The following is a 22,971-nucleotide window of genomic DNA, read 5'->3' as shown; positions in this document are numbered from 1 at the left end:
AAAATTCACAAAAACGTGAAAAAACCCAAACGCCTTCCCGCGGCGGGTGGCCCAGCGCGGACTACAACTCCCACCAACCCCCGCGCGGCGCCGCTAGGAGGCGTGGCGTGGCGCCGCAGGGAGCGCCGGGAGCTGTAGTCGCGCGGGGGCGGGAAAACTACATGTCCCAGCATGCAGTGCGGCAGCGAGGGCGGCGGGGCGGAGCGGGGCGGGGCCGGCGGCCCTGAGGGAGCCGCAGCCGGAGCCGGAGCAGTCGGCGACGATGTCGGTGCAGGTGGCGGTGGCCGCGCCCGCCGTGGAGCTGAAGGAGCTCGGCGGCCCCATGGACAAGGCGGCGGGGCCGCCGTGCGAGCCTGTGGGCGCTCACGCAGCGGCGCACGGCGTGGCCGCGGCCGCCTGCCCCGTGCCGGGCGCCGAGCGTGAGGCGGCCCCGGCCCCCTCCGCCGAGCGGCCTCCGGGCAGCGGCTGCCCCGGGCTGGCCTCGGCCGCCGGGCTGTCCTCGGCCGCCGCCAAGGTGCCGCAGGCTTCGGCCATGAAGAGGAGCGACCCGCACCACCCTCAGCACCGGCACCGCGACGGCAGCGACAGCAGCAGCAGCGCGGCCGAGGCGCTCGTGAGCCCCGACGGCTCCGTCACGGAGGCGCCGCGCACCGTCAAGAAGGTAACGGGGGCGGCACCGGGACGGGCACCGGGACGGGCACCGGGACATCCCGCCGGGCACGGGCACGGCCCCGGGACATCCCACCGGGCACGGGAGCGACACCGGGACATCCCGCCGGGCTCGGGCACAGCCCCGGGACATCCCACCGGGCACGGGCACGGCCCCGGGACATCCCACCGGGCACGGGAGCGACACCGGGACATCCCGCCGGGCTCGGGCACAGCCCCGGGACATCCCACCGGGCACGGGAGCGGCCCCGGGCCATCCCACCGGGCACGGGAGCGGCCCCGGGCCATCCCACCGGGCACGGGAGCGGCCCCGGGCCATCCCACCGGGCACGGGAGCGGCCCCGGGCCATCCCACCGGGCACGGGCACAGCCCCGGGACATCCCACCGGGCTCGGGCACAGCCCCGGGACATCCCACCCGGCTCGGGCACAGCCCCGGGACATCCCACCGGGCTCGGGCACAGCCCCGGGACATCCCACCGGGCACAGGCACAGCCCCGGGACATCCCACCGGGCTCGGGAGCGACACCGGGACATCGCACCGGGCACGGGCACAGCCCCGGAGCCGGCCCGGGGCTCGGGGACGCGGCGCTGCTCGCCCGGGCTGGGGCTCCGCGGTGTGCGGGGGGTCTCGGTGACCCTGAGGTGCTGCAGGGCTCTGGGTGCGTTTTGGGGACGCGTTGTGCCGTGCCTGGGGGGCGGTCTGCGCCTTTACACCCCGTGTGTGGCATGTGGGGTGACTCTGGGTCCCTTTACACCCCGTGTTTTATATGTGGGGTGACTCTGGGTCCCTTCAAACCCCGTGTTTGATCTGTGGGGTGACTCTGGGTCCCTTCAAACCCCGTGTTTGATCTGTGGGGTGACTCTGGGTCCCTTTACACCCCGTGTTTTATATGTGGGGTGACGCTGTGTGCCTTTAAACCCCATTCCTGCCCCCTCCCCCAGGTGTCCCTGTGTCCCTTTTTACCCCATTCCTGCCCCCCCAGGTGTCCCTGTGTCCCTTTACACCCCATTCCAGGTGTCCCTGTGTCCCTTTTCACCCCATTCCTGCCTCCCCAGGTGTCCCTGTGTCCCTTTACACCCCATTCCAGGTGTCCCTGTGTCCCTTTACACCCCATTCCAGGTGTCCCTGTGTCCCTTTACACCCCATTCCAGGTGTCCCTGTGTCCCTTTTTACCCCATTCCTGCCCTCAGGTGTCCCCGTGTCCCTTTTCCCCCCATCCCTGTGTCCCCGTGTCCCTTTTCCCCCCATTCCTGCCCCCCCAGGTGTCCCTTTTCCCCCCATTCCTGCCCCCCCAGGTGTCCCTGTGTCCCTTTTCCCCCCATTCCTGCCCCCCCAGGTGTCCCTTTTCCCCCCATTCCTGCCCCCCCAGGTGTCCCTTTTCCCCCCATTCCTGCCCCCCCAGGTGTCCCTTTTCCCCCCATTCCAGGTGTCCCCGTGTCCCTTTTCCCCCCATTCCTGCCCCCAGGTGTGGCGCTGCCTGATCTGCAGGGTGTGTGTGAGTTCACATCAGGTTCACACTCCCAGAGTTATCTCAGAAATTTGGATAAGATAAAAACGTGCTGGGAGCTGCTGGTGACGTTGGCACAGGTGTGCCCTTACCTGTGTGTGGGTTTTGGGGTGCCCCATCCTGGCTGAGTGCTGTGCTGTGGATGGAGGGAAATGCACATTTCCCAAATTTTTTAGTGCCTGGAGTCCTTCCCATTAGAAATCTCAGAAGGAATTGCCCCTCAATAAACTTTTGGGGGGATATGAGGAAAGAATTGTCCCTGTCCCACCTCAGGAAATTTTGGGGTCCCACTGATGGGCTTCCATCTTCTTTTGGGAATTTACCTTTTATTTTTTGGGGAATTTGCTCTTTTGGGGTTGCTGTAAAATTTCCTCTCCCTTTGGAAAGCCTGGGCTGAGGGGGTTTTGCCTCCATGACTTCCCTGAAATTCCAGTTTTTCCTTGGAGGCAGCACATCCCTGCAGGATGCAGAGTCTGGATCAAAGTTCCTTCATCCCCTAAAATCCTTTTTAGGGATTTTGAACCCTTTTTGTGGGGGTTCAGCTCCTCAATAAAGGACATTTCCCCTCTGAGATCCTGACTGCCATCCCCACTGTTTGGAGCCTTTTCCATTTGATATCCTGATCCCATCTCTATTTTTAGGGACCCTATTTCTCCTCAAATCTCCTTAAACTCTTCATCCCACCCCTCTCCGTTCTTTGCTGGGTTAAACCCCAAAAATGGGATTTCTCCCTGTGACTACTTTCTAAGGGCTTAGCTGCACTATTTAGTGGCTTGTTTTTATTTTTATTTTTTTGCCTTTGCTTAGAATCAGGATTAAAGCATGAAGGAAATGAAATTCTAGTTTGGACTTGGTTGTTTATTAAACCTTATTTAAAGTACAGAGAGTTCTGCAACAGTTTTAGCCACCAGCTAAAAATGAGCAAAATGGTCTTTTAAAGTTAAATAATTTAATAAAGCACTAACACCTTTATTATTGATATTTTTGACCCAATAACCAAACAGCTCTGACTCACAGTGCAGAACTATTGAACTAAAAATTACTGCTTGAAAATTATGAAGAAGAAGGAACACCCAAGAACTTCCATCTTGTCCCATACTTTTTATTCCATTCTAAAAAACCCAAATTCCAAACCCGTCACCCTGTGACACCACACACTTTTTATTTTAACTGCACACCTGTGATTTTAACTCCATTTCTCCAATTTGGAAGCTTTTCCCAAGGCCTCAGCTCAAACCAGGCTTTTCATTCAGCACATCCTCAAAATAAATAATATTCAATATCCTGGTGTTACTGAAATAAAACCTGATTTGGGAGCAGTCAAATTGTCCTCAGGCCTGGGGTTGGAAAATTTGGCATGTGGAGCTGAAGCTTCTGGTGAAAAAAGCAAAAATAAGAGTTTTTTTTACTCAGATCCAACAGAACTTTGCTGAAATAGAGGTAAAAGTTGAATTAAAATAAATGAAAGTTGTAGTGGAACTGTGATTCTTAGGAGTGTTTGGAAGAACAAAATCTCAATATCTTTTTCTGGTTTATATAAATATATTTTTCTTGGGTTTTTTTCCCCTTTCTTTGGAATCTTAACACCCATCCTTGAGATCTGACACCACTAAATTGTGATTTTGCAGTCCTGAGACAAAAAGAGTTCCCAGAAAATTGCAGCCACTCTTTTCCTCTGACTCTCATTTTAAATCTTCTTTTCTCATTTTATTTGTCTGCATTTAGATATTCTGATTTGTATTTTACCTTGATAGGCTGTGAAACAGGAAGTAATAGATGGAGCAGATGATATTTTTATATATTTTTATATATTTTTATATATTTTTATATATTTTTATATATTTTTATATGCACATGTTAGAGATGATGCTGGGCTTTTCTCTGACCTGTGAGTCAGGCCCTGAATCACCTGGGTTGGCTCCATTTTTGGGGTTTGATGGTGTTTGGGGTGATCACTCAGCAGCTTTAGGGGATGGTGGATGCTGGTTTTAGGGTTTAAATGGGTTTTTGGTCACTCAGCAGCTTTAGGGGATGGTGGGTGCTGGTTTTGGGGTTTAAATGGATTTTTGATCATGGATTGATCACTCAGCAGCTTTAGGGTGTGGTGGATATTGGTTTTAGGGTTTAAATGTGTTTTTGGTCACTCAGCAGCTTTAGGGGATGGTGGACACTGATTTTGGGGTTTAAATGGATTTTTGGTCACTCAGCAGCTTTAGGGGGTGGTGGATGCTGGTTTTGGGGTTTAAATGGGTTTTTGATCATGGGATGATCACTCAGCAACTTAAGGGGTGCTGGATGCTGATTTGGGGGTTTAAATGGATTTTTCATCATGGATTGATCACTCATCAACTTTAGGGGGTGGTGGATGCTGGTTTTGGGGTTTAAATGGATTTTTGGTCACTCATCAACTTTAGGGGGTGGTGGTGCTGGTTTGGGGGTTTTAGTGGTGTTTTGTCATGGGGTGATCACTCAGCAGCTTTAAGGGATGGTGGATTCTGGTTTTGGAGTTTAAATGGATTTTTCATCATGGATTGATCATTCAGCAGCTTTAGAGGGTGGTGGCTGCTGGTTTTGGGGTTTCAATGGTGTTTTGGTCACTCATCAGCCTTAGGGGATGGTGGATGCTGGTTTTAGGGTTTAAATGGGTTTTTGGTGATGGGATGGTCACTCATCAGCTTTAGGGGTGGTGGATGCTGGTTTTGGGGTTTAAATGGATTTTTGGTCACTCAGGAGCTTAAGGGGATGGTGGATGCTGTTTTTGGGGTTTCAATGGTGTTTTGTCAGTGGGATGATCACTCATCAGCCTTAGGGGATGGTGGGTGCTGGTTTTGGGGATTAAATGGATTTTTCATCATGGATTGATCACTCAGCAGCTTTAGGGGTTGGTGGACACTGATTTTGGGGTTTAAATGGATTTTTGGTCACTCATCAGCCTTAGGGGGTGGTGGGTTCTGGTTTTAGGGTTTAAATGGATTTTTGGTCACTCATCAGCTTTAGGGGATGGTGGATGCTGGTTTTGGGGTTTAAATGGATTTTTCATCATGGATTGATCACTCAGCAGCTTTAGGGGGTGGTGGATATTGGTTTTAGGGTTTAAATGTGTTTTTGGTCACTCAGCGGCTTTAGGGGATGGTGGGTGCTGTTTTTGGGGATTAAATGGATTTTTCATCATGGATTGATCACTCAGCAGCTTTAGGGGTTGGTGGTGCTGGTTTTGGGGTTTCAATGGTGTTTTGGTCACTCATCAGCCTTAGGGGATGGTGTGTGCTGGTTTTGGGGTTTAAATGAATTTTTGATCATGGATTGATCACTCAGCAGCTTTAGGGGGTGGTGTGTGCTGGTTTTTTGTTAATTTTTAGAGCATTTCCAGATCCAAGCAGCTGAGAGTCACAGAACCTCTGGAAATCCTGTTATTAATGAGGGGGAGCCTTAATTAAGAATCCCAAACTGATTAACTGGGTAATCTTGGCCTTGTCAGGACAGCTCAGTTCCACTTTCTTCAGCTGGGAGAAGAATTGTGGAATCACAGGGTGGGTTGGAAGGGACTTTAAAGCCCATCCAATTCCAGTCCTCAACTACAAGAAAAACTTGGATTTAATCAGATTAAGTTCTTGATTTAATGATTATGAAGTGACAGCTCTGTGGTTCTTTCTTCAGCTGAGAGCAGAATCACGAGTTTGGTTGGAAGGGACCTTAAAGCCCACCCAGTTCTGACCTCTGCCACAAGAAAAAACTGAAATTTTATCAGATTCAGGTCTGGATTTAATGGTTGTGATGTGGCAGCTCTGTGCCCCTTTCTTCAGCTGAGAGAAGAATAATGGGGTGGCTTGGGTTGGGTTGGAAGGGACCTTAAAACCCACCCAGTTCTGACCTTCAACCACAAGAAAAAGTTGGATTTTTACAGATTCAGTTCTTAATTTAATGGTTTTGAAGTGATTCAGGTCTTGATTTAAAGGTTGTGCCCCTTTTTTCAGCTGAGAGAAGAATCGTGGATTAGGGTGGAAGGGACCTTAAAGCTCATCCAGTTCTGAATCCCCTGCCAATAGAAAATCTGAAATTTCATCAGATTCAGTTCTTGATTTAATGGTTGTGAAGTGACAGCTCTGTGCCCCTTCCTTAGCTGAGAGAAGAATAATGGGGTGGCTTGGGTTGGGTTGGAAGGGACCTTAAAGCCCATCCAGTTCTGATCTTCAACCACAAGAAAAACTTGGATTTTAACAGGTTCAGTTCTTAATTTAATGATTGTGAAGTGACACCTCTGTGCCCCTTTCTTAGCTGAGAGAAGAATCATGAATTGGCTTGGAGGGGATCTTAAAACCCACCCAGTTCTACCTTCCACCACAAGAAAAACTGCAGTTTAATCAGATTCAGGTCTGGATTTATTGGTTGTGAAGTGATTCAGGTCTTGATTTAGGAATTGTTCCCCTTTCTTCAGCTGAGAGAAGAATCACAGGGTGAGTTGGAAGGGACCTTAAAGCCCACCCAGTTCTGATCTTCAACCACAAGAAAAACTTAAATTTAATCAGATTCAGTTCTTGATTTAATGGTTGTGATGTGACAACTCTGTGCCCCTTTCTTAGCTCAGAGAAGAATCACTGGATGGGTTGAGTTGGGACCTTAAAACCCACCCAGTTCTGACCTTCAGCCACAAGAAAAATTGCAATTTAATCAGACTCAGGTCTGGATTTAATGGCTGAGAAGTGCTCAGGGCTCTGGCAGTTCCTGCAGCCCACGCTGGGCAGGTCCAACCTCAGCACCTGGCGAGTTTTCCATTAAACAAACACCACCCTACAAAGCAAAATGGGATTTATTTTTAATTTTTTTTTTCCATGTGCCAGCCACTCAGCCTGCTGCTGTTCCCAGCTGTGCTCTTGTGCTTTTTTCCATAATTCCAGCAAGGTTTGGTGCTGGGAAGGATTCATTACCTGGGGCTGTTGGGTTATTTCATTTATTTTTCCCTTCTCCACCGGTGGCTTTTGTCACCCTGTCACCTCTGACGAGCTGCTGGTCCCTGCTGGGCTCTGCCCCTGGAATCGCAGGGAATTCCCCAGCAGAAATAAATTCCTGCTGCTCACTGGGCTGCCACATCACCTGAGTGGAGCTTTTGAGGAGTGACTCTCATGTGCTCCTCGAAAAGCTGCCCCTGACCTTCATTCCCTGCGGATAAATCTGATTTTTCCCGTGGAAATTCCCATTTTTTTAAGGGGTTTTAGCTCCTTTGAGGATTTATTTTCTCTCTTTTTCCCTTCTAACCCCCAGGCAGGTGATGAATGTTCCTTCCCCCGGGCTGAATTCCCAGGAAATGCAGAGAATGAGAGGCTGGAATTGCTCTTTAGGAAAACTTTCCATCAACCTTTGGGGAGATTAAAAAAAATAAAAGAAAAAAAGGAGAGAGGGAAATAACAACTGTAAAAATGGGATGAGGAGGGAACCTTGGATTTGGGATGGAATTCCCAAAATGTTGAGCTGCCACTGTTCTAGGCTACAAAACCAATATGTTTTTTTCTCCAATATTTAGAATAAATAGATATTTATTAAAATAAATTTTAGAATAAATGGATATTTATTAGAATAATTTTCAGAATAAATAAATATTTATTAGAATAAATTTTAGGATAGATATTTATTAGAATAAATAGACATTTAGAGCAAACCTGGAGATGATCTTAAAGGTCTCTCCCAGCCCAAACCATTCTGTGATTCAAGGATTTATTTTCCACTGAATGATTTGTTTTTTATTTCAATTTTGCTGATTCAAATTCAAAGACCAAGGGTAAAACCTGAGTCATGGGAGGGAAACCTCCTCCTAAGGGTTGGATGTTCCTGGTAAATCCTTGTGTGGAAACGGGAGCTGGAGGAGAGACATAAATAAAAATAAAATAAAATAAAATAAAATAAAATAAAATAAAATAAAATAAAATAAAGGGAAGTTTCATGGGAAGTTTCATGGGAAGTTTTGGGGAAGTTTCATGGGAAGTTTCATGGGAAGTTTTGGGGAAGTTTCATGGGAAGTTTCATGGGAAGTTTCATGGGAAGTTTTGGGGAAGTTTCATGGGAAGTTTTGGGGAAGTTTCATGGGAAGTTTTGGGGAAGTTTTGGGGAAGTTTTGGGGAAGTTTTGGGGAAGTTTTGGGGAAGTTTTGGGGAAGTTTTAGGGGAAGTTTTGGGGAAGTTTTAGGGGAAGTTTTGGGGAAGTTTTGGGGAAGTTTTGGGGAAGTTTTGGGGAAGTTTTGGGGAAGTTTTGGGGAAGTTTTGGGGAAGTTTTGGGGAAGTTTTGGGGAAGTTTTGGGGAAGTTTTGGGGAAGTTTTGGGGAAGTAAGTTTTGGGGAAGTAAGTTTTGGGGAAGTTTTAGGGGAAGTTTTGGGGAAGTTTTGGGGAAGTTTTATGGGAAGTTTTGGGGAAGTTTCGGGGGAAGTTTCGGGGGAAGTTTCGGGGGAAGTTTCGGGGGAAGTTTCGGGGGAAGTTTCGGGGGAAGTTTTGGTGGAAGTTTTGGTGGAAGTTTTGGGGGAAGTTTTAGGGGGAAGTTTTGGGGGAAAGTTTTGGGGAAGTTTTGGGGAAGTTTCATGGGAAGTTTCATGGGAAGTTTCATGGGAAGTTTCATGGGAAGTTTCATGGGAAGTTTTGGGGAAGTTTTGGGGAAGTTTTGGGGAAGTTTTGGGGAAGTTTTGGGGAAGTTTTGGGGAAGTTTTGGGGAAGTTTCATGGGAAGTTTTGGGGAAGTTTCAGGGCAGGGCTCAGGCAGGTTTTTGCTCTTTTTGTGCAGCTCTGGGACCCAAAATTCAGAGTTCATGGCTTTCATTATTTCAATTCAATTAAAATTAAATTCTGGAATTAATCCCAGCTCTGGAAAAAGCCAGAAATGAGCAGAGAGGCCTGAGGAAAACAGGGAGCTTTGGGGTCAGAGATTAAAAAAAATGAAATTTTTGTATTTTGGGGAGCATTTCTCATCTGACCCTTTCCCTATTTAAGCCCACAAAGATGGGTTGAAACCTTTAGGAAATGTGGATTTTATTTATTTATTTATTTATTTATTTATTCTTTATTTATTTATTTAATTTATTTAAACCTTTAGGGAATGTGGATTTTATTATTTTATTTATTTATTTATTTATTTATTTATTTATTTATTGGAACCTTTAGGAAATGTGGATTTTATTTATTTATTTATTAAAACCTTTAGGAAATGGGGATTTTATTATTTCATTATTTTATTTATTTATTTGTTGAAACCTTTAGGAAATGTGGATTTTATTTATTTATTTATTTATTTATTTATTTATTTATTTATCTATTTATCTATTTATACCTTTAGGAAATGTGGATTTTATTTATTCATTTATTTATTTATTTAAGTTCTTTTTTATTTTGGGGAGCATTTCTTTGACCCTTTCCCTATTTAAGGCCTTGAAGAAAAGTTGAAGCCTTTAGGAAATGTGGATTTTTTTATTTTTTTTTTTTAATGTTTTTTATTTTTTTTTTTTAATTTTTAATTTTTTTTTTATTTATCATTTTTTGGATTTGGGAAGGTTGATGCTGTCAAAGGTGTTATTTATTTATTTATTTATTTAATTAATTAATTTTTATTCATTTATTTATTTAATATTTATTTATTTAATTTTTATTCATTTATTTATTTAATATTTATTTATTTATTTAATTTTTATTCATTTATTTATTTAATATTTATTTATTTATTTATTTAAACCTTTAAAAAATGTGGATTTCTTTTTTTTTTTTTTTATTTTTTATTTGGGAAGGTCAGTTCTGTCAAAGGTGTTTTTTGCATCCAAAAATTTCCCAAAAATTCACCCTGATGGAGCCACTGAGGAAACTTTGAAACTTCAGATATTTCATAGGTGCAGCTCATGGCATCAGTGCTCACTCCAAAATATTTCATTTTAATATCCAGTTTTAATATCTAAAATAATATTTCATTATTTATTGTAATATTTTATTATGTGTTATAATTATTTCATTATTCATTATAATAATTCTATTATTTAAATAATAATAATAGTAATAATAATAGTAGTAATAATAATAATAATAATAATAATAATAATAATAATAATTTATCCACTATTTATTATAATAATTACAATAAATAATTATAAATTTATTATCTAAATGGCAATAAAATCCTGGAATGGTTGTCCCAGGATGGATCAGAATTTATTATCCTTAAAAAAAAAAAAGTGTGGAGCTGATTAAATTGACAGAAATTGGGAACTTTGAATTTTTAGGGTTTTTTTTTTGAGAAAAAAATAGAATATTAAATAGAATATTAAATAATAAATAGAATTTCTTGCATGATTCTTGCTGGGAAATGTATTTTTATAATCAGGCAAATACTGGAATATATTTTAATTTTTGTTCTTTTCCTGATTTATCCCTCTATATATTACCTACATTTTATATTTATATTTTTATTATACTATTATCTCTATTATACAATTAAATATTCATTTATTCTGCTATTTATTATATATAGTATAGAATTATATATTTCTTTATTAATATCTGTATTATACTATTAAATATTTATTATGCTATTTATAATAAAGTAATATATAACATTATAATATATATTATACTATTATCTATATTATGATATTAAATATTTATTTACTATGCTATTTATTATATATATTTACTACTATATATTTATTATACTATTAGCTATATTATACTATTAAATATTTATTTATTATGCTATTTATAATATATATTATAAAATAATATATTTTTGTTTTTATATTATCTATATTATGATATTAAATATTAATTTACTATGCTATTTATTATATATATTATAGTATTATATATTTCTTTATTACACTTTTATCTATATTATACTATTAAATATTTATTATGCTATTTATTTTATTATGCTATTTATTATATATATTATAGTATTCTATATTTCTTTATTAAACTATTTTTTATCAATATTATAAAATTTAATCCCACTAATAATCACAAAACCAGTTTTTGGCATTATTTGCAATCTGAATTCCAGGTTTTTTTTTTTAATTTCTGCTCAATTCCCAACTTTTAATATTCCCTCTAATTCTTCTCCTAAACCTTGGAATGCTGCAGAGGTTTAATTTAACAAGGTTTAAATCCAGGTAAAGACCAGAATAAAAAGATAATTTTGGTTAAAATTTTAATTTTTGGGCTCTAAGCCAATGTGGGGATGAGAGGAAAGGGCCTCAGGGTGGATTTTGGGAAAATTCTTCATGGGCAGGGATGGAATCCTCAACCTTGGAGGGATTTCAGAATAAAAAAAATGATAAAAATAAAAATATTTTTGTGCTTTCTTCATTTATTCAGCTTCCCTTGGACATCAGGGAGGTGCAGAACCAAGATAAAGACAAGAAAAAAAGATAATTTTGGTTGAATTTTTGATTTTTGGACAAAACCATGAGTGAATAATGAAATTATCTTTTTTATTTCATGAGGAGGTGACAAATCCCAGGCTGGAATCTGCTCCTGAAATTCCCAATAAATCAATGGGATCTTCTAGGAATGGCTTTTAATTTTTTATTATTTAATTTCTTATTATTTAATTTCTTTTGGTTTAATTTAATTTCTTTTGGTTTAATTACTTCTTTTTTTTTTTTTTTTTTTTTTTTTTTTGGGTTTTTTGGTTGTTGTTGTTTAATTTCTTTTGGTTTCATTCCCTTTTGGTTTAATTTCTTATAATAGTTTTTAATTTTTTAATCCATTCCAGGAATAGTTTTTAATTTCTTATCATTTAATTTCTTATAGTTTAATATCTTTTGGTTTAAGTTTGTTTTTTTTTTTTTTTTTTTTTTTTTTTTTTTTTTTTTTTAAATTAATTTTGGTTTAATTCCCTTTGATATAATTTCTTACAATGGTTTTTAATTTTTAATCCATTCTAAGAACAGTTTTTAATTTCTTATGATTTAATTATTTATAGTTTAATTTCTTACAGTTTATATCTTATGGTTGAATTATTTTGGTTTAAGTTCCTTTTTTTTTTCTTTTTTTTTTAATTCCTTTTGGTTTCATTCCCTTTTGGTTTAATTTCTTATAATAGTTTTTAATTTTTAATCCATTCCAGGAATAGTTTTTAATTTCTTATCATTTAATTTCTTATAGTTTAATTTCTTTTGGTTTAATTTCTTTTGGTTTAATTTCTTTTGGTTTAAGTTTTTTTTTTTGCTTTTTTTTAAATTTCTTTTGGTTTTAAATTTTTGGTTTCTAATAAAACTGAGGTGACCACTAAACAAAACAATATTTAATTTATTTAATTGTGGTTTAATTGCTCATCCAGCAATTCCATGTGGAGAAAATTGAGATTTTCCTGGAATTTTGGGAGGTATTTTCCTATTTTTTCCTTATTTTTCTGCCTCAATATCCAGACTTTAAATTGGTTAAAAATCTGATTTTCAGTGCTGGTGTTCTGCAAGTTTCCATTTTATTTTATTTTATTTTATTTTATTTTATTTTATTTTATTTTATTTTATTTTATTTTATTTTATTTTATTTTATTTTATTTTATTTTATTTTATTTTATTTTATTTTTATTTTTATTTTATTTTTATTTTATTTTAATTTTTATTTTATTTTTATTTTATTTTAATTTTTATTTTATTTTAATTTTTATTTTATTTTTATTTTAATTTTATTTTTATTTTTATTTTATTTTTATTTTTTTCATTTTAATTTAATTTTATTTTATTTCAATTTTATTTTAATTTAATTTTATTTTATTTTCCTTTTTTATTTTATTCTTGGTGTGGAGTCAGGAGAGGGAATTAAAGTCACCATGGCAACCAGGCTGAAAAATGGGATTTTTTGGGAATCTTTCTTTTTTTTGGGAATCTTTCTTTTTTTGGGAATCTCTTTCCTGGGAATCTTTTTAATTTTTTGGGAATTTTTCTTTCTTGGGAGTCTTCCTCCCTTTCCTGGGAATCTTTCTTCCTTTTTTTTGGGAATATCTTTTTTTTTTTGGGAATTTCTCATTCTTTTTTTTGGGAATTTCTCATTCTTGGGAGTCTCTTTTTTGGAGTCTTTTTTTAATTTTTTTTTGCAGTCTCTTTTATGGTAATTTTTTTTTTGGGAGTCTTTCTTTTTTTTTTGGGAGTCTTTTTTTGGGTATGTGGTTTTTTGGGAATCCTTTTTTTGGGAATCATTTCTGAGAGTTTTTTTTTTTTAATCTGTTTTTTTGGGAGTCTTTTTTTGGGAGTCTCTTGTTTGGAATTTTTTTTTTTAAGTCTTTTTTTTGGAAATTTTTTTTTGGAGTCTTTCTTGGGAGTCTCTTTTTTGGAGGTTTTTTTTTGCAGTCTCTTATTTTAATCTTTCTTTTGGGAATCTCTTTTTTTGGAATTTTTTTTTTGGGAGTCTTTTTGGAGTCTCTTTTTTGGGAATCTTTTTTTGGGAGTCTCTCTTTTGGGATTTTTTTTTTTTGGGGGGAGTCTTTTTTGGGAGTCTCCTTTGGGAATCTATTTTTTTTTGGGAGTCTCTTTTTTTGGGAGTTTTTTTTTTGGGGGGGAGTCTCTTTTTTGGGAGTATTTTTTTTTAATATATTTTTTTTGGGAGTCTCTCTTTTTTGGGATTTTTTTTGGGGGAGTCTCTTTTGGGTGGTTTTTTTTTGGGTTTTTTGGTTTTTTTGGGTTTTTTTTGGGGGGAGTCTCTTTTTTGGGAGTATTTTTTTTTTAATATATATTTTTTTTGGGAGTCTCTTTTTTGTGACTCTCTCATTCTTTCTTAGGAATCTCTTGTTCTTTCTTGATCATCTTTCTTTCCTTCTTGGGAATTTTGGGAATTGTTCTCCTGGGGAGTTGGGCAGTGGCTGCTTTGGAATTTTGTGTGGCTGGAGAATCCCAAAATCCCAAAATGAATTTGGGAATCCAAACTGTGCCCAATCCCAGCAGGAATTCCCAGGAATTCCCTTTTCCATCCTGAAATTCCTGCTGGAATCCCTGTCCCCATCCCTCTCCTCTCTCAATTCCCAAACTGGGAGAGCTTTAAATTTTATAATAAATTTTATAATAATTCTGTGACTCACCAGGAATAATGGGGGAGAGAGAAATCCTGAAATGTCACAGCTGGGTGGGAGAATTTCTCATGCAGATTTTAAGGAAAACCTCGGGAATATCAAAGCTCTTCTCATGCTTTTTTTTTTCTTATTTTTGTTTTAATTTAATCTCTTGTTCATGTACATTTTGTGCTATTTATGAGGGAAAAAAAATCAGATTTCATGCATTCAGCAGCTCTGTGTTTAACTGCTCATTCTTCCTTTTTTTTTTTTTTTTTGTTTTATTTTTTGACTGATATTCCTGGCAGGTGAATTTTTAAAATGTCCTTTCCATGTGTGGAGCAGCTGCTTTGCAGATGATTTTTTCAAACAGATCAATTGTTTTGGTTGACATCTGCAGGAAAAGAAAAAAAAAAAAAAAAAAAAAAAAGGGAGAGGAAAGAGAGAAGGAAAATAGAATTATTTTATATTTTTTTTAATTGTCAGATAGGATGTGATGTCCAGGTTTTAAAGGACAGGGTAACAAAACCTTTATTTTGGAAATACCTTTCCTAGAGGCTGGAGAATGTTAAAACTGAAGCTGGTCCAAATTGATCCAGAGTAGGAGGGAAAAGAAAAGCAGAGAAAAATTGCAAAAATCCAAGCAGGTTTCAAATCTGGTTTGAAATTGTGCTGAGTCTCCCAGGGTGGTTTTGGGTTTGGGTTTGGTTTTGGGTTTGGTTTTGGGATGGGCCCATCACCAAAAGGGTTCAGAGGATTCACCCTGGGCAGGGCTGGACTCAGAGTCACGAGTTCCTCACTTTTATCAGGTTTAATTTGGGGTTAATTGTCCAAATTCCAGCTCCAGGTGGTGAAATCCCATCCTCCCCAATTCTGTGTTGTTTGCACTTTTTGTGTAAATTGTGATTTTTATACCCAATGGTGCTGGGGCTGGGAAAGGATTGTTCTGTGGGATTGAACTGGGAGAACTCGCTGATATTTGATGTGGATTCAGGGTTGTGGAATAATGCAGAATGTGGAAATAGAAAAGCTGGAATTGAAGGCATCATGGGGAACCTTCTGTGCTGTGGATTTTGGGGAGCCCTGTGTGCTCCCAGATTTTGGGGATCTGTGTGTACTGCAGGATTTTGGGTACCATGTATGTTGTGGATTTTGGGGATCTGTGTGTTCTCCCAGATTTGGGGAGCTCTGTGTGCTGTGGATTTTGGGGTACCATGTATGCTGTGGATTTTGGGGAGCCCTGTGTGCTCCCAGATTTTGGGGATCTGTGTGTTCCCAGATTTTGGGGAGCTGTGTGTTCTCCCAGATTTGGGGAGCTCTGTGTGCTGTGGATTTTGGGGTACCTGTGTGTGCTGCAGGATTTTGGGGAGCCCTGTGTGCTCCAAAATTTTGGGGATGCATGTGTGCTCCCAGATTTTGGGGAGCCCCGTGTTCTCCCAGATTTGGGGATCTCTGTATGCTGTGGATTTTGGGGAGCCCTGTGTGCTCCCGGATTTTAGGGATCCATGTGTGCTGTGGATTTTGGGGAGCCCTGTGTGCTGTGGATTTTGGGGAGCTGTGTGTGTGCTGTAGGATTTTGGGGAGCTGTGTGTGTACTGCAGGATTTTGGGTACCATGTGTGCTGCAGGATTTTGGGGATCTGTGTGTGCTCCCAAATTTTGGGGAGCTCTGTGTGCTGCAGGATTTGGGGTACCATGTGTTCTCCCAGATTTTGGGGACTGTGTGTCCTGCAGGATTTGGGGAGCCCTGTGTGGTCTCCCAGATTTTGGGGATCCATGTGTGCTCCCAGATTTTGGGGAGCTCTGTGTGCTCCCAGATTTTGGGGAGCCCTGTGTTCTCTCAGATTTTGGGGAGCTGTGTGTGTGCTGCAGTATTTGGGGTACCATGTGTGCTCCCAGATTTTGGGAGCTGCTCCTGCAGGCCCTACACCAGACCTGAAGGGTTTTTTTTATTCTGGAGGTTTTTTTTTTTTTTATTCTGCAGGGGTTTTTTTATTCTGCAGGGGTTTTTTTATTCTGAAGGGGTGTTTTATTCTGAAGGGGTTTTTTATTCTGGAGGAGGGTTTTCTATTCTGGAAGAGGGTTTTTTATTCTGGAGGAGGGTTTTTTATTCTGGAGGGTTTTTTTATTCTGGAGGGGTTTTTTTATTCTGGAGGGGTTTTTTATTCTGGAGGAGGGTTTTTTATTCTGGAGGAGGGTTTTTTATTCTGGAGGAGGGTTTTTTATTCTGGAGGGTTTTTTATTCTGGAGGGTTTTTTATTCTGAAGGGTTTTTAATTCTGGAGGGTTTTTAATTCTGTGTGTTTGGTGCACTCGTGTTGTGGTCTGGGTTTCACCAGGGATGTGCCAGTGATGCCTGGAAGGGCTGAGCTGGATCAGAGACCAGGCAGAGGAAAAGGAATAAAATAGGAATTTTCACCTGAACCTGGCTGGGACTGCACCCAAATCAAAGCTGAGATGGATCCTGGTCATGAGTTTTACACTTTTATAAATTTTGGTTCATTACATATTGGGGTTAATTATCCAACCACAGCCCAGGTTATGGAGTCTCAGCCCCCTGGTTTTCCCCCTTTTCCTCACCATTATTCTGCTTTTTGGGTGCTTATTCTCTGTCTAGAGGCTCTGGGAGAGCCCCAGCTGTCCCTGCCATGGCTGGGGGGCTCTGGGGGGTCCCTTCCCCTGACTGGGGTGGGAGAGGAGCAGGGAAATGAGGAGCAGGAAATCTGCTGTGGTTTTAGGGTGCCCCTGTGCAGATCCCCCTCATTGCCAAGCCCAGCCAATCTGAAATCTGAATCCCTGCACAAGCTGATCAGATTTTTTAATTTTTTCTCGTTTAATTTTTTTGTTTGGAGAGATGAAATCACCATCCACTCAATATTGCAGCAGAGCTTTTTGTCTGGCATCTCCCCCTTCCCTCCCTGCTGGGTTATTCTTCCCTGCTCCACATTTCTTTCCTGCCATTCCCACCCCCAAATTTGCAGCATCCCCTCCCAGCCCTGCTCCAGAGCAGCCCCAGGCTTCATTTCCTGCCATCTGAGGACTTCAGGGCACCCCCAGATGAAAAAGAAAAGGCTTTTAGTTCCTCCTAAACCAATTTTTTTTTTTTTTTCTCTCAAATGAAATGGTTGATGACTCAAGCAGCCATAAAAGTGTCTGGCAGAATTGTGCAGCTCTGGAGTTCTGCAGTGCATTGCTTGGAAATGTCATTTTTGGGGCAGTCTCTGAGCAGGGCAGAGCCTCTGAGATGCACTTTGCAGCCCTGGCTGCAGGATTATTTTGGGGGACTCCAGGAAGGGAATCCTGCACCAGGCTTGGGTTAACTCTGGGTGCCAAGAACTTTCTGTTCATTGCTTCTCATTCTTCTCTTGACTTTTTTTTTTTTTTTTTTTTTTTTTTTTAATTTTTAATATAAATAAGCTGAAGCATTTTCTGGTTTCTCTGCAGCAGAATGACCACAGATGAGTCACAGAGCTGCCTGAACACGCAGAGCATTTTTTGTGATACATTTTTGGGTGTCTCAGGGAACTGCTGAGCCAGTGATTCCTGCTTGTGCCAACCCCGTGAAAAACCCAACCAAAAACTTGTTTGGAGCTGAAATTCAGATGGTGACGCTGTGGCTGATTCATCACATGATCTGGGGTGGGATTTTCAGATCCTCTTGCTTGGGTTACTTGAGGAAAACTGAGTAGGTGTGTGCAGACCTGTGAGCTGCTGGCCAGGGCCCAGCTCAGACAAAGCTCTGCTTGTTCCTGGGGCCTCAGAGCTGATTTTCCTCCTCTTTGTCCTTTCTGATTTTCCTCCTCTTTGTCCTTTCTGATTTTCCTCCTGTGTGTCCTTTCTGATTTTCCTCCTCTTTGTCCTTTCTGCTTTTTCTCTTCTGTTTGTCCTTCCTGGAGCTGCTTTTTATCCTCTCTGTCCTTTCTGCTTTTCCTCCTCTTTGTCCTTTCTGATTTTTCTCCTCTTTGTCCTTTCTGCTTTTCCTCCTGTTTGTCCTTCCTGGAGCTGCTTTTCCTCCTCTTTGTCCTTTCTGGAGCTGCTTTTTCTCCTGTTTGTCCTTTCTGCTTTTTCTCGTCTTTGTCCTTCCTGGAGCTGATTTTCACTTCTGTTTGTCCTTCCTCCTTTTCCTCCTCTTTGTCCTTTCTGATTTTTCTCCTCTTTGTCCTTCCTGGAGCTGCTTTTCCTCCTGTTTGTCATTTCTGGAGCTGCTTTTTATCCTCTATTTGTCCTTTCTGGAGCTGCTTTTTCTCCTGTTTGTCCTTTCTGCTTTTTCTCCTCTTTGTCCTTCCTGCAGCTGATTTTTCTCCTCTTTGTCCTTTCTGATTTTTCTCTTCTGTTTGTCCTTCCTGGAGCTGCTTTTCCTCCTCTTTCTCCTTTTCTGCAGCTGCTTTTCCTCCTGTTTGTCCTTTCTGGAGCTGCTTTTCCTCCTCTTTGTCCTTCCTGCAGCTGCTTTTCCTCCTCTTTGTCCTTTCTGATTTTTCTCCTCTTTGTCCTTTCTGCAGCTGCTTTTCCTCCTCTGTTTGTCCTTTCTGCTTTTCCTCCTCTTTCTCCTTTTCTGCAGCTGCTTTTCCTCCTCTTTGTCCTTTCTGCAGCTGCTTTTCCTCCTCTTTGTCCTTTCTGCAGCTGCTTTTCCTCCTCTTTGTCCTTTCTGGAGCTGCTTTTCCTCCTCTTTGTCCTTTGTGTCCTGCCCTCTGTTTTTGTGTGCAGGATCAGGGAATAAATGAATTCATTCCAGGCACCCTTTGCTGCAGGATGGGCTTCAGGTGCTCCCCCAGCAGGGTGGAAAATCCAAAACCCTTGGAAAAATTGGGAATTTTGGGTTTTATCCAGCAGGAGGAGGGTGTTGGGGGTTGGATCAACCACAGAATTTGGGATGGTTTGGGTGGGAATGAGCCCAGAGCCCCCCAGGCACCTCCCACTGACCCTGCTCCAGCCTGGCCTGGGGATTTTTGGGTGGATCATGGAAAAATTTGGGGTTTTTGGGTGGGATCATGGAGAGTTTGGGGTTTTTGGGTGGATCATGGAGCATTTTGGGGTTTTTGGGTGGGATCATGGAATGATTTGGAGATTTTTGGGTGGGATCATGGAGAGTTTGGGGGTTTTTGGGTGGGATCATGGAGAGTTTGTGGTTTTTGGGTGGATCATGGAGAATTTGTGGTTTTTGGGTGGGATCATGGAGAGTTTGGGTTTTTTGGGTGGGATCATGGAGCAGTTTGGGGTTTTTGGGTGGATCATGGAGAGTTTGGGTGGTTTTTGGGTGGATCATGGAGAGATTTGGGGTTTTTGGGTGGGATCATGGAGAGTTTGGGTTTTTGGGTGGGATCATGGAGAGTTTGGGGTTTTTGGGTGGGATCATGGAGCAGTTTGGGGTTTTTTGGGTGGGATCATGGAGAGTTTGGGGTTTTTTGGGTGGGATCATGGAGAGTTTGGGGTTTTTTGGGTGGGATCATGGAGAGTTTGGGGTTTTTTGGATGGGATCATGGTAAGATTTGGGTTTTTTGGGTGGATCATGGAATGGTTTGGGGTTTTTTGGGTGGGATCATGGAGAGTTTGGGGTTTTTGGGTAGGAAATGACCCCAAATCCTCTCCAGTCACCTCCCACTGTCCCACCTGGCACATCCCAGGAGCAGCCAAAGCTTCTCTGGCAATTCCAGAATTCCAGCCAGGAATTCCTTCCCAAATCTCCATTCCCTGTTCCTGCCCCTCATCCCAGAACCCTCTCCTGGAATTTTTCTCATCCAAAAATCAAAAGATTGGCTTTAATTTCACCTTAATTAAAAAATCTGCTGAGCTTTTGAGTTTATTTGGATTAGTTGGATGGAAAATTCCTCAATAATTGACTTCAAGCTGATTTTTTTTTTTGTCCTGTCCCTGCTTGTTCCATCCATAATTTCCATTATTTTACAGTGAAACCCTGAGGAAAACATGGATGGAATTTTGGGATCCTGTACTGGATCCCCCCAACCTCCAATTATTATTATTATAATTATTTTAATTATTTATTATTATCTCTCCACATCAAAATTCTGCAAGGAATCTCATTCCTCACTCAGAAATTCAAGCATGGCTGAGTTTTTTCCCTGTTTTTTTTAATTCTTGGCCAATTTATGACAAATTAATCACCCTCATCAAGCCTGGCCTCGTTTCCCCTGGGTGAGCTCAGAGCAGAACAAAAGTCAATTTTTGCTTTTTAATTACTTTTGGTTCATTAATTTATTTATCCCCAACTGTCCTCATCAGGAAAGGGCCAAAGAAGTGGGAGGTGGAAATTTGTGGTGGGAAATGGAAATTGGATGTGGAAAATGGATTTTTTTTTTTTTTTTTTTTTTTTTTTTTTTTTAAATTTTTTTTTTATCTTGGGAGATGGAATTTCATCCTGGAAAATTGAAATTTGTCATGAGGAAATGGAGATTTGGGGTGGAGGTTGGAAATTTGTCGTGGAAAATTTAATTTTTCTGGTGGAAAATGGAATTTCATAATGGAAAGTGGAATTTTGTCATGGAAAGTAGAATTTTGCAGTGGAAAATAGAAATTTGTGATGGAAAATGGAAATTTGTGGTGAGAGATGGAATTTCATAATGGAAAATTGAAATTTGTCATGGAAAATCAAATTTTTCTGGTGGGAGATGGAATTTAATCGTGGAAAATTGAAATTTTGGGGTGGGAAATGGAATTTCATAATGGAAAATTGAAATTTGCCTTGAGAATTGGAAATTTGTGATGGGAGATGGAATTTCATAATGGAAAATTGAATTTTTTTTCATGAGAAATGGAATTTTGCCATGGAGGGTGGAATTTTGTGGTGGAAGATGGAAAATTTCATCTTAGGAAATAGAAATTTTTTGTGAGAAATGGAATTTTGTGGTGGAAAGTGGAATTTTTCTCTTGGGAAATGGAAATTTTGTCATGAAAAATCAAATTTTGTGGTGGAAGATGGAAGTTTGAAGTGGGAAATGGAAATTTGTGGTGGAAAATGGAATTTCCTCAGGAAAAAAAAATTGAAATTTATCATGAGAAATGGAATTGTGTCATGGGGGATGGAATTTTGGCATGGAAGAGGAAATTTGGTGGAAGATGGAAATTTATTGTGAGAAGTGGGAATTTTGAGGTGGAAAATGGGAATTTTGTGGTGGAAAATGGGAATTTTGTGGTGGAAAATGGGAATTTTGTGGTGGAAAATGGGAATTTTGTGGTGGAAAATGGGAATTTTGTGGTGGAAAATGGGAATTTTGTGGTGGAAAATTGAAATTTGTCATGAGAAATGGAAATTTCTGGTGGAAGATGGAATTTTGTGGTGGAAAATGGAAAATTATTGTGGGAAATGGAATTTTGCCATGGAGAGTGAAATTTTTGTGGTGGAAAATGGAATTTTGCGGTGAAAGATGGATTTTTTTTTTTTTTTGTAAAAAATTGAATTTGGTGGTGGAAGATGGAATTTCATTGTGGAAAATGGAAATTTATTGTGAGAAATGGGAATTTATCATGAGAAATTGAATTTTTTCTTGGGAAATGGAATTTTGTGATTGAAGATGGAATTTTGCAGTGGCAAATGGAAACCCTGAAAATCCAAAAACCCCAAAAAGTTGCAGGAATTTTTGATTTGAGCAGAATTAAACCCTGAAATTCATCAAAAATGCAGCACAAACCTCGGGTTAATTAGGCAGAAATCCAGATTTTTGATGGAATTTTACCCTTTTCTTTTTTATTTTTCCATCCCTGGAAGTGTCCCAGGTCAGCTTGGGAAAAAAAAAAAATCCAATTTTAAGATTCCCTTCCCACCCAAACCATTCCATGATTCTCTGATGCAACAAAAATTTTGTTTTGGAGTGAGGAAAACACAGAAAAAAAAGAAATTTGTTGGTTTTCCAGAGTTATTTTTTATTTTTATTTTAAAGACTCCCAAGGGGAGTTGTTGTGGTGTGAGGAAAAAAAAAAAAAATCCAAATTTTGGCTGGAAAAAATCCGACCCAAACATCCCAAAAGTCCAGCTCAAAAATCCTAAAAATCCAACATAAATATCCCAAAAATCCAAACCAAAACCCCAAATATCCAACTCAAACATCCCAAAAATCCAACCCAAATTTCCCAAAAAATCCCACTCAATTATCCCAAATGTCCAACCCAAATACCCCAAAAATCCAACCCAAATATCCCAGAAATCCCACTCAAATATCCCAAAAATCCCACTCAAATTTCCCAAATATCCAACCCAAATTTCCCAAAAAATCCCACTCAAACTTCCCAAAAATCCAAACCAAATACCCCAAAAATCCAACCCAAACATCCCAGTAATCCAACCCAAATATCCCAAAAATCCAACCCAAATATCCCAAATATTCCAAAACTCCAAATACCCCAAATATCCAACCCAAATACCCAAAATATCCAACTCAAATATCCCAAATATCCCAAAAGTCCAACCCAAATATCCCAAAAATGCAACCCAAATATCCAAAATATGCAGCTCAATTATCCCAAATGTCCAACCCAAATATCCCAAAAATCCAACCCAAATATCCCACAAATCCAACACAAGTATTCCAAAAATGCAACCCAAATATCCCAAATACCCCAAAAATCCAACCCAAATATCCCAAATATTCCAAAACTCCAAATACCCCAAATATCCAACTCAAACATCCCAAAAATCCAACCCAAATATCCCAAAATTTCAACCCAAATATCCCAAAAATCCAACCCACATACCCAAAATATCCAACTCAATTATCCCAAATATCCAACCCAAGTATTCCAAAAATCCAACCCAAATATCCCAAATTTCCCAAAAAATC

General features: G+C 40.3%; 1 protein-coding gene across 1 annotated transcript in view; it reads left to right on the top strand.

Annotated features, from left to right (window-relative positions):
• Nucleotides 1–215: 215 nt before the first annotated feature.
• The window catches only part of AHCYL2 (adenosylhomocysteinase like 2), a 72,620-nt gene continuing 49,864 nt past the window's right edge, over nt 216–22,971 (top strand). The window contains exon 1 of the mRNA XM_056482332.1: nt 216–661. Within this exon, the coding sequence (XP_056338307.1) occupies nt 263–661 (399 nt within the window). The 5' untranslated portion in view covers nt 216–262. The remainder of the gene's footprint in view (nt 662–22,971) is intronic.

This window comes from Oenanthe melanoleuca, chromosome 1A (assembly GCF_029582105.1).
Source record: "Oenanthe melanoleuca isolate GR-GAL-2019-014 chromosome 1A, OMel1.0, whole genome shotgun sequence".
NCBI classification, from domain to species: Eukaryota; Metazoa; Chordata; class Aves; order Passeriformes; family Muscicapidae; genus Oenanthe; species Oenanthe melanoleuca.
The sequence above is the reverse complement of the archived record's forward strand: the minus strand, read 5'-3'. Positions and strand labels throughout refer to the sequence as shown.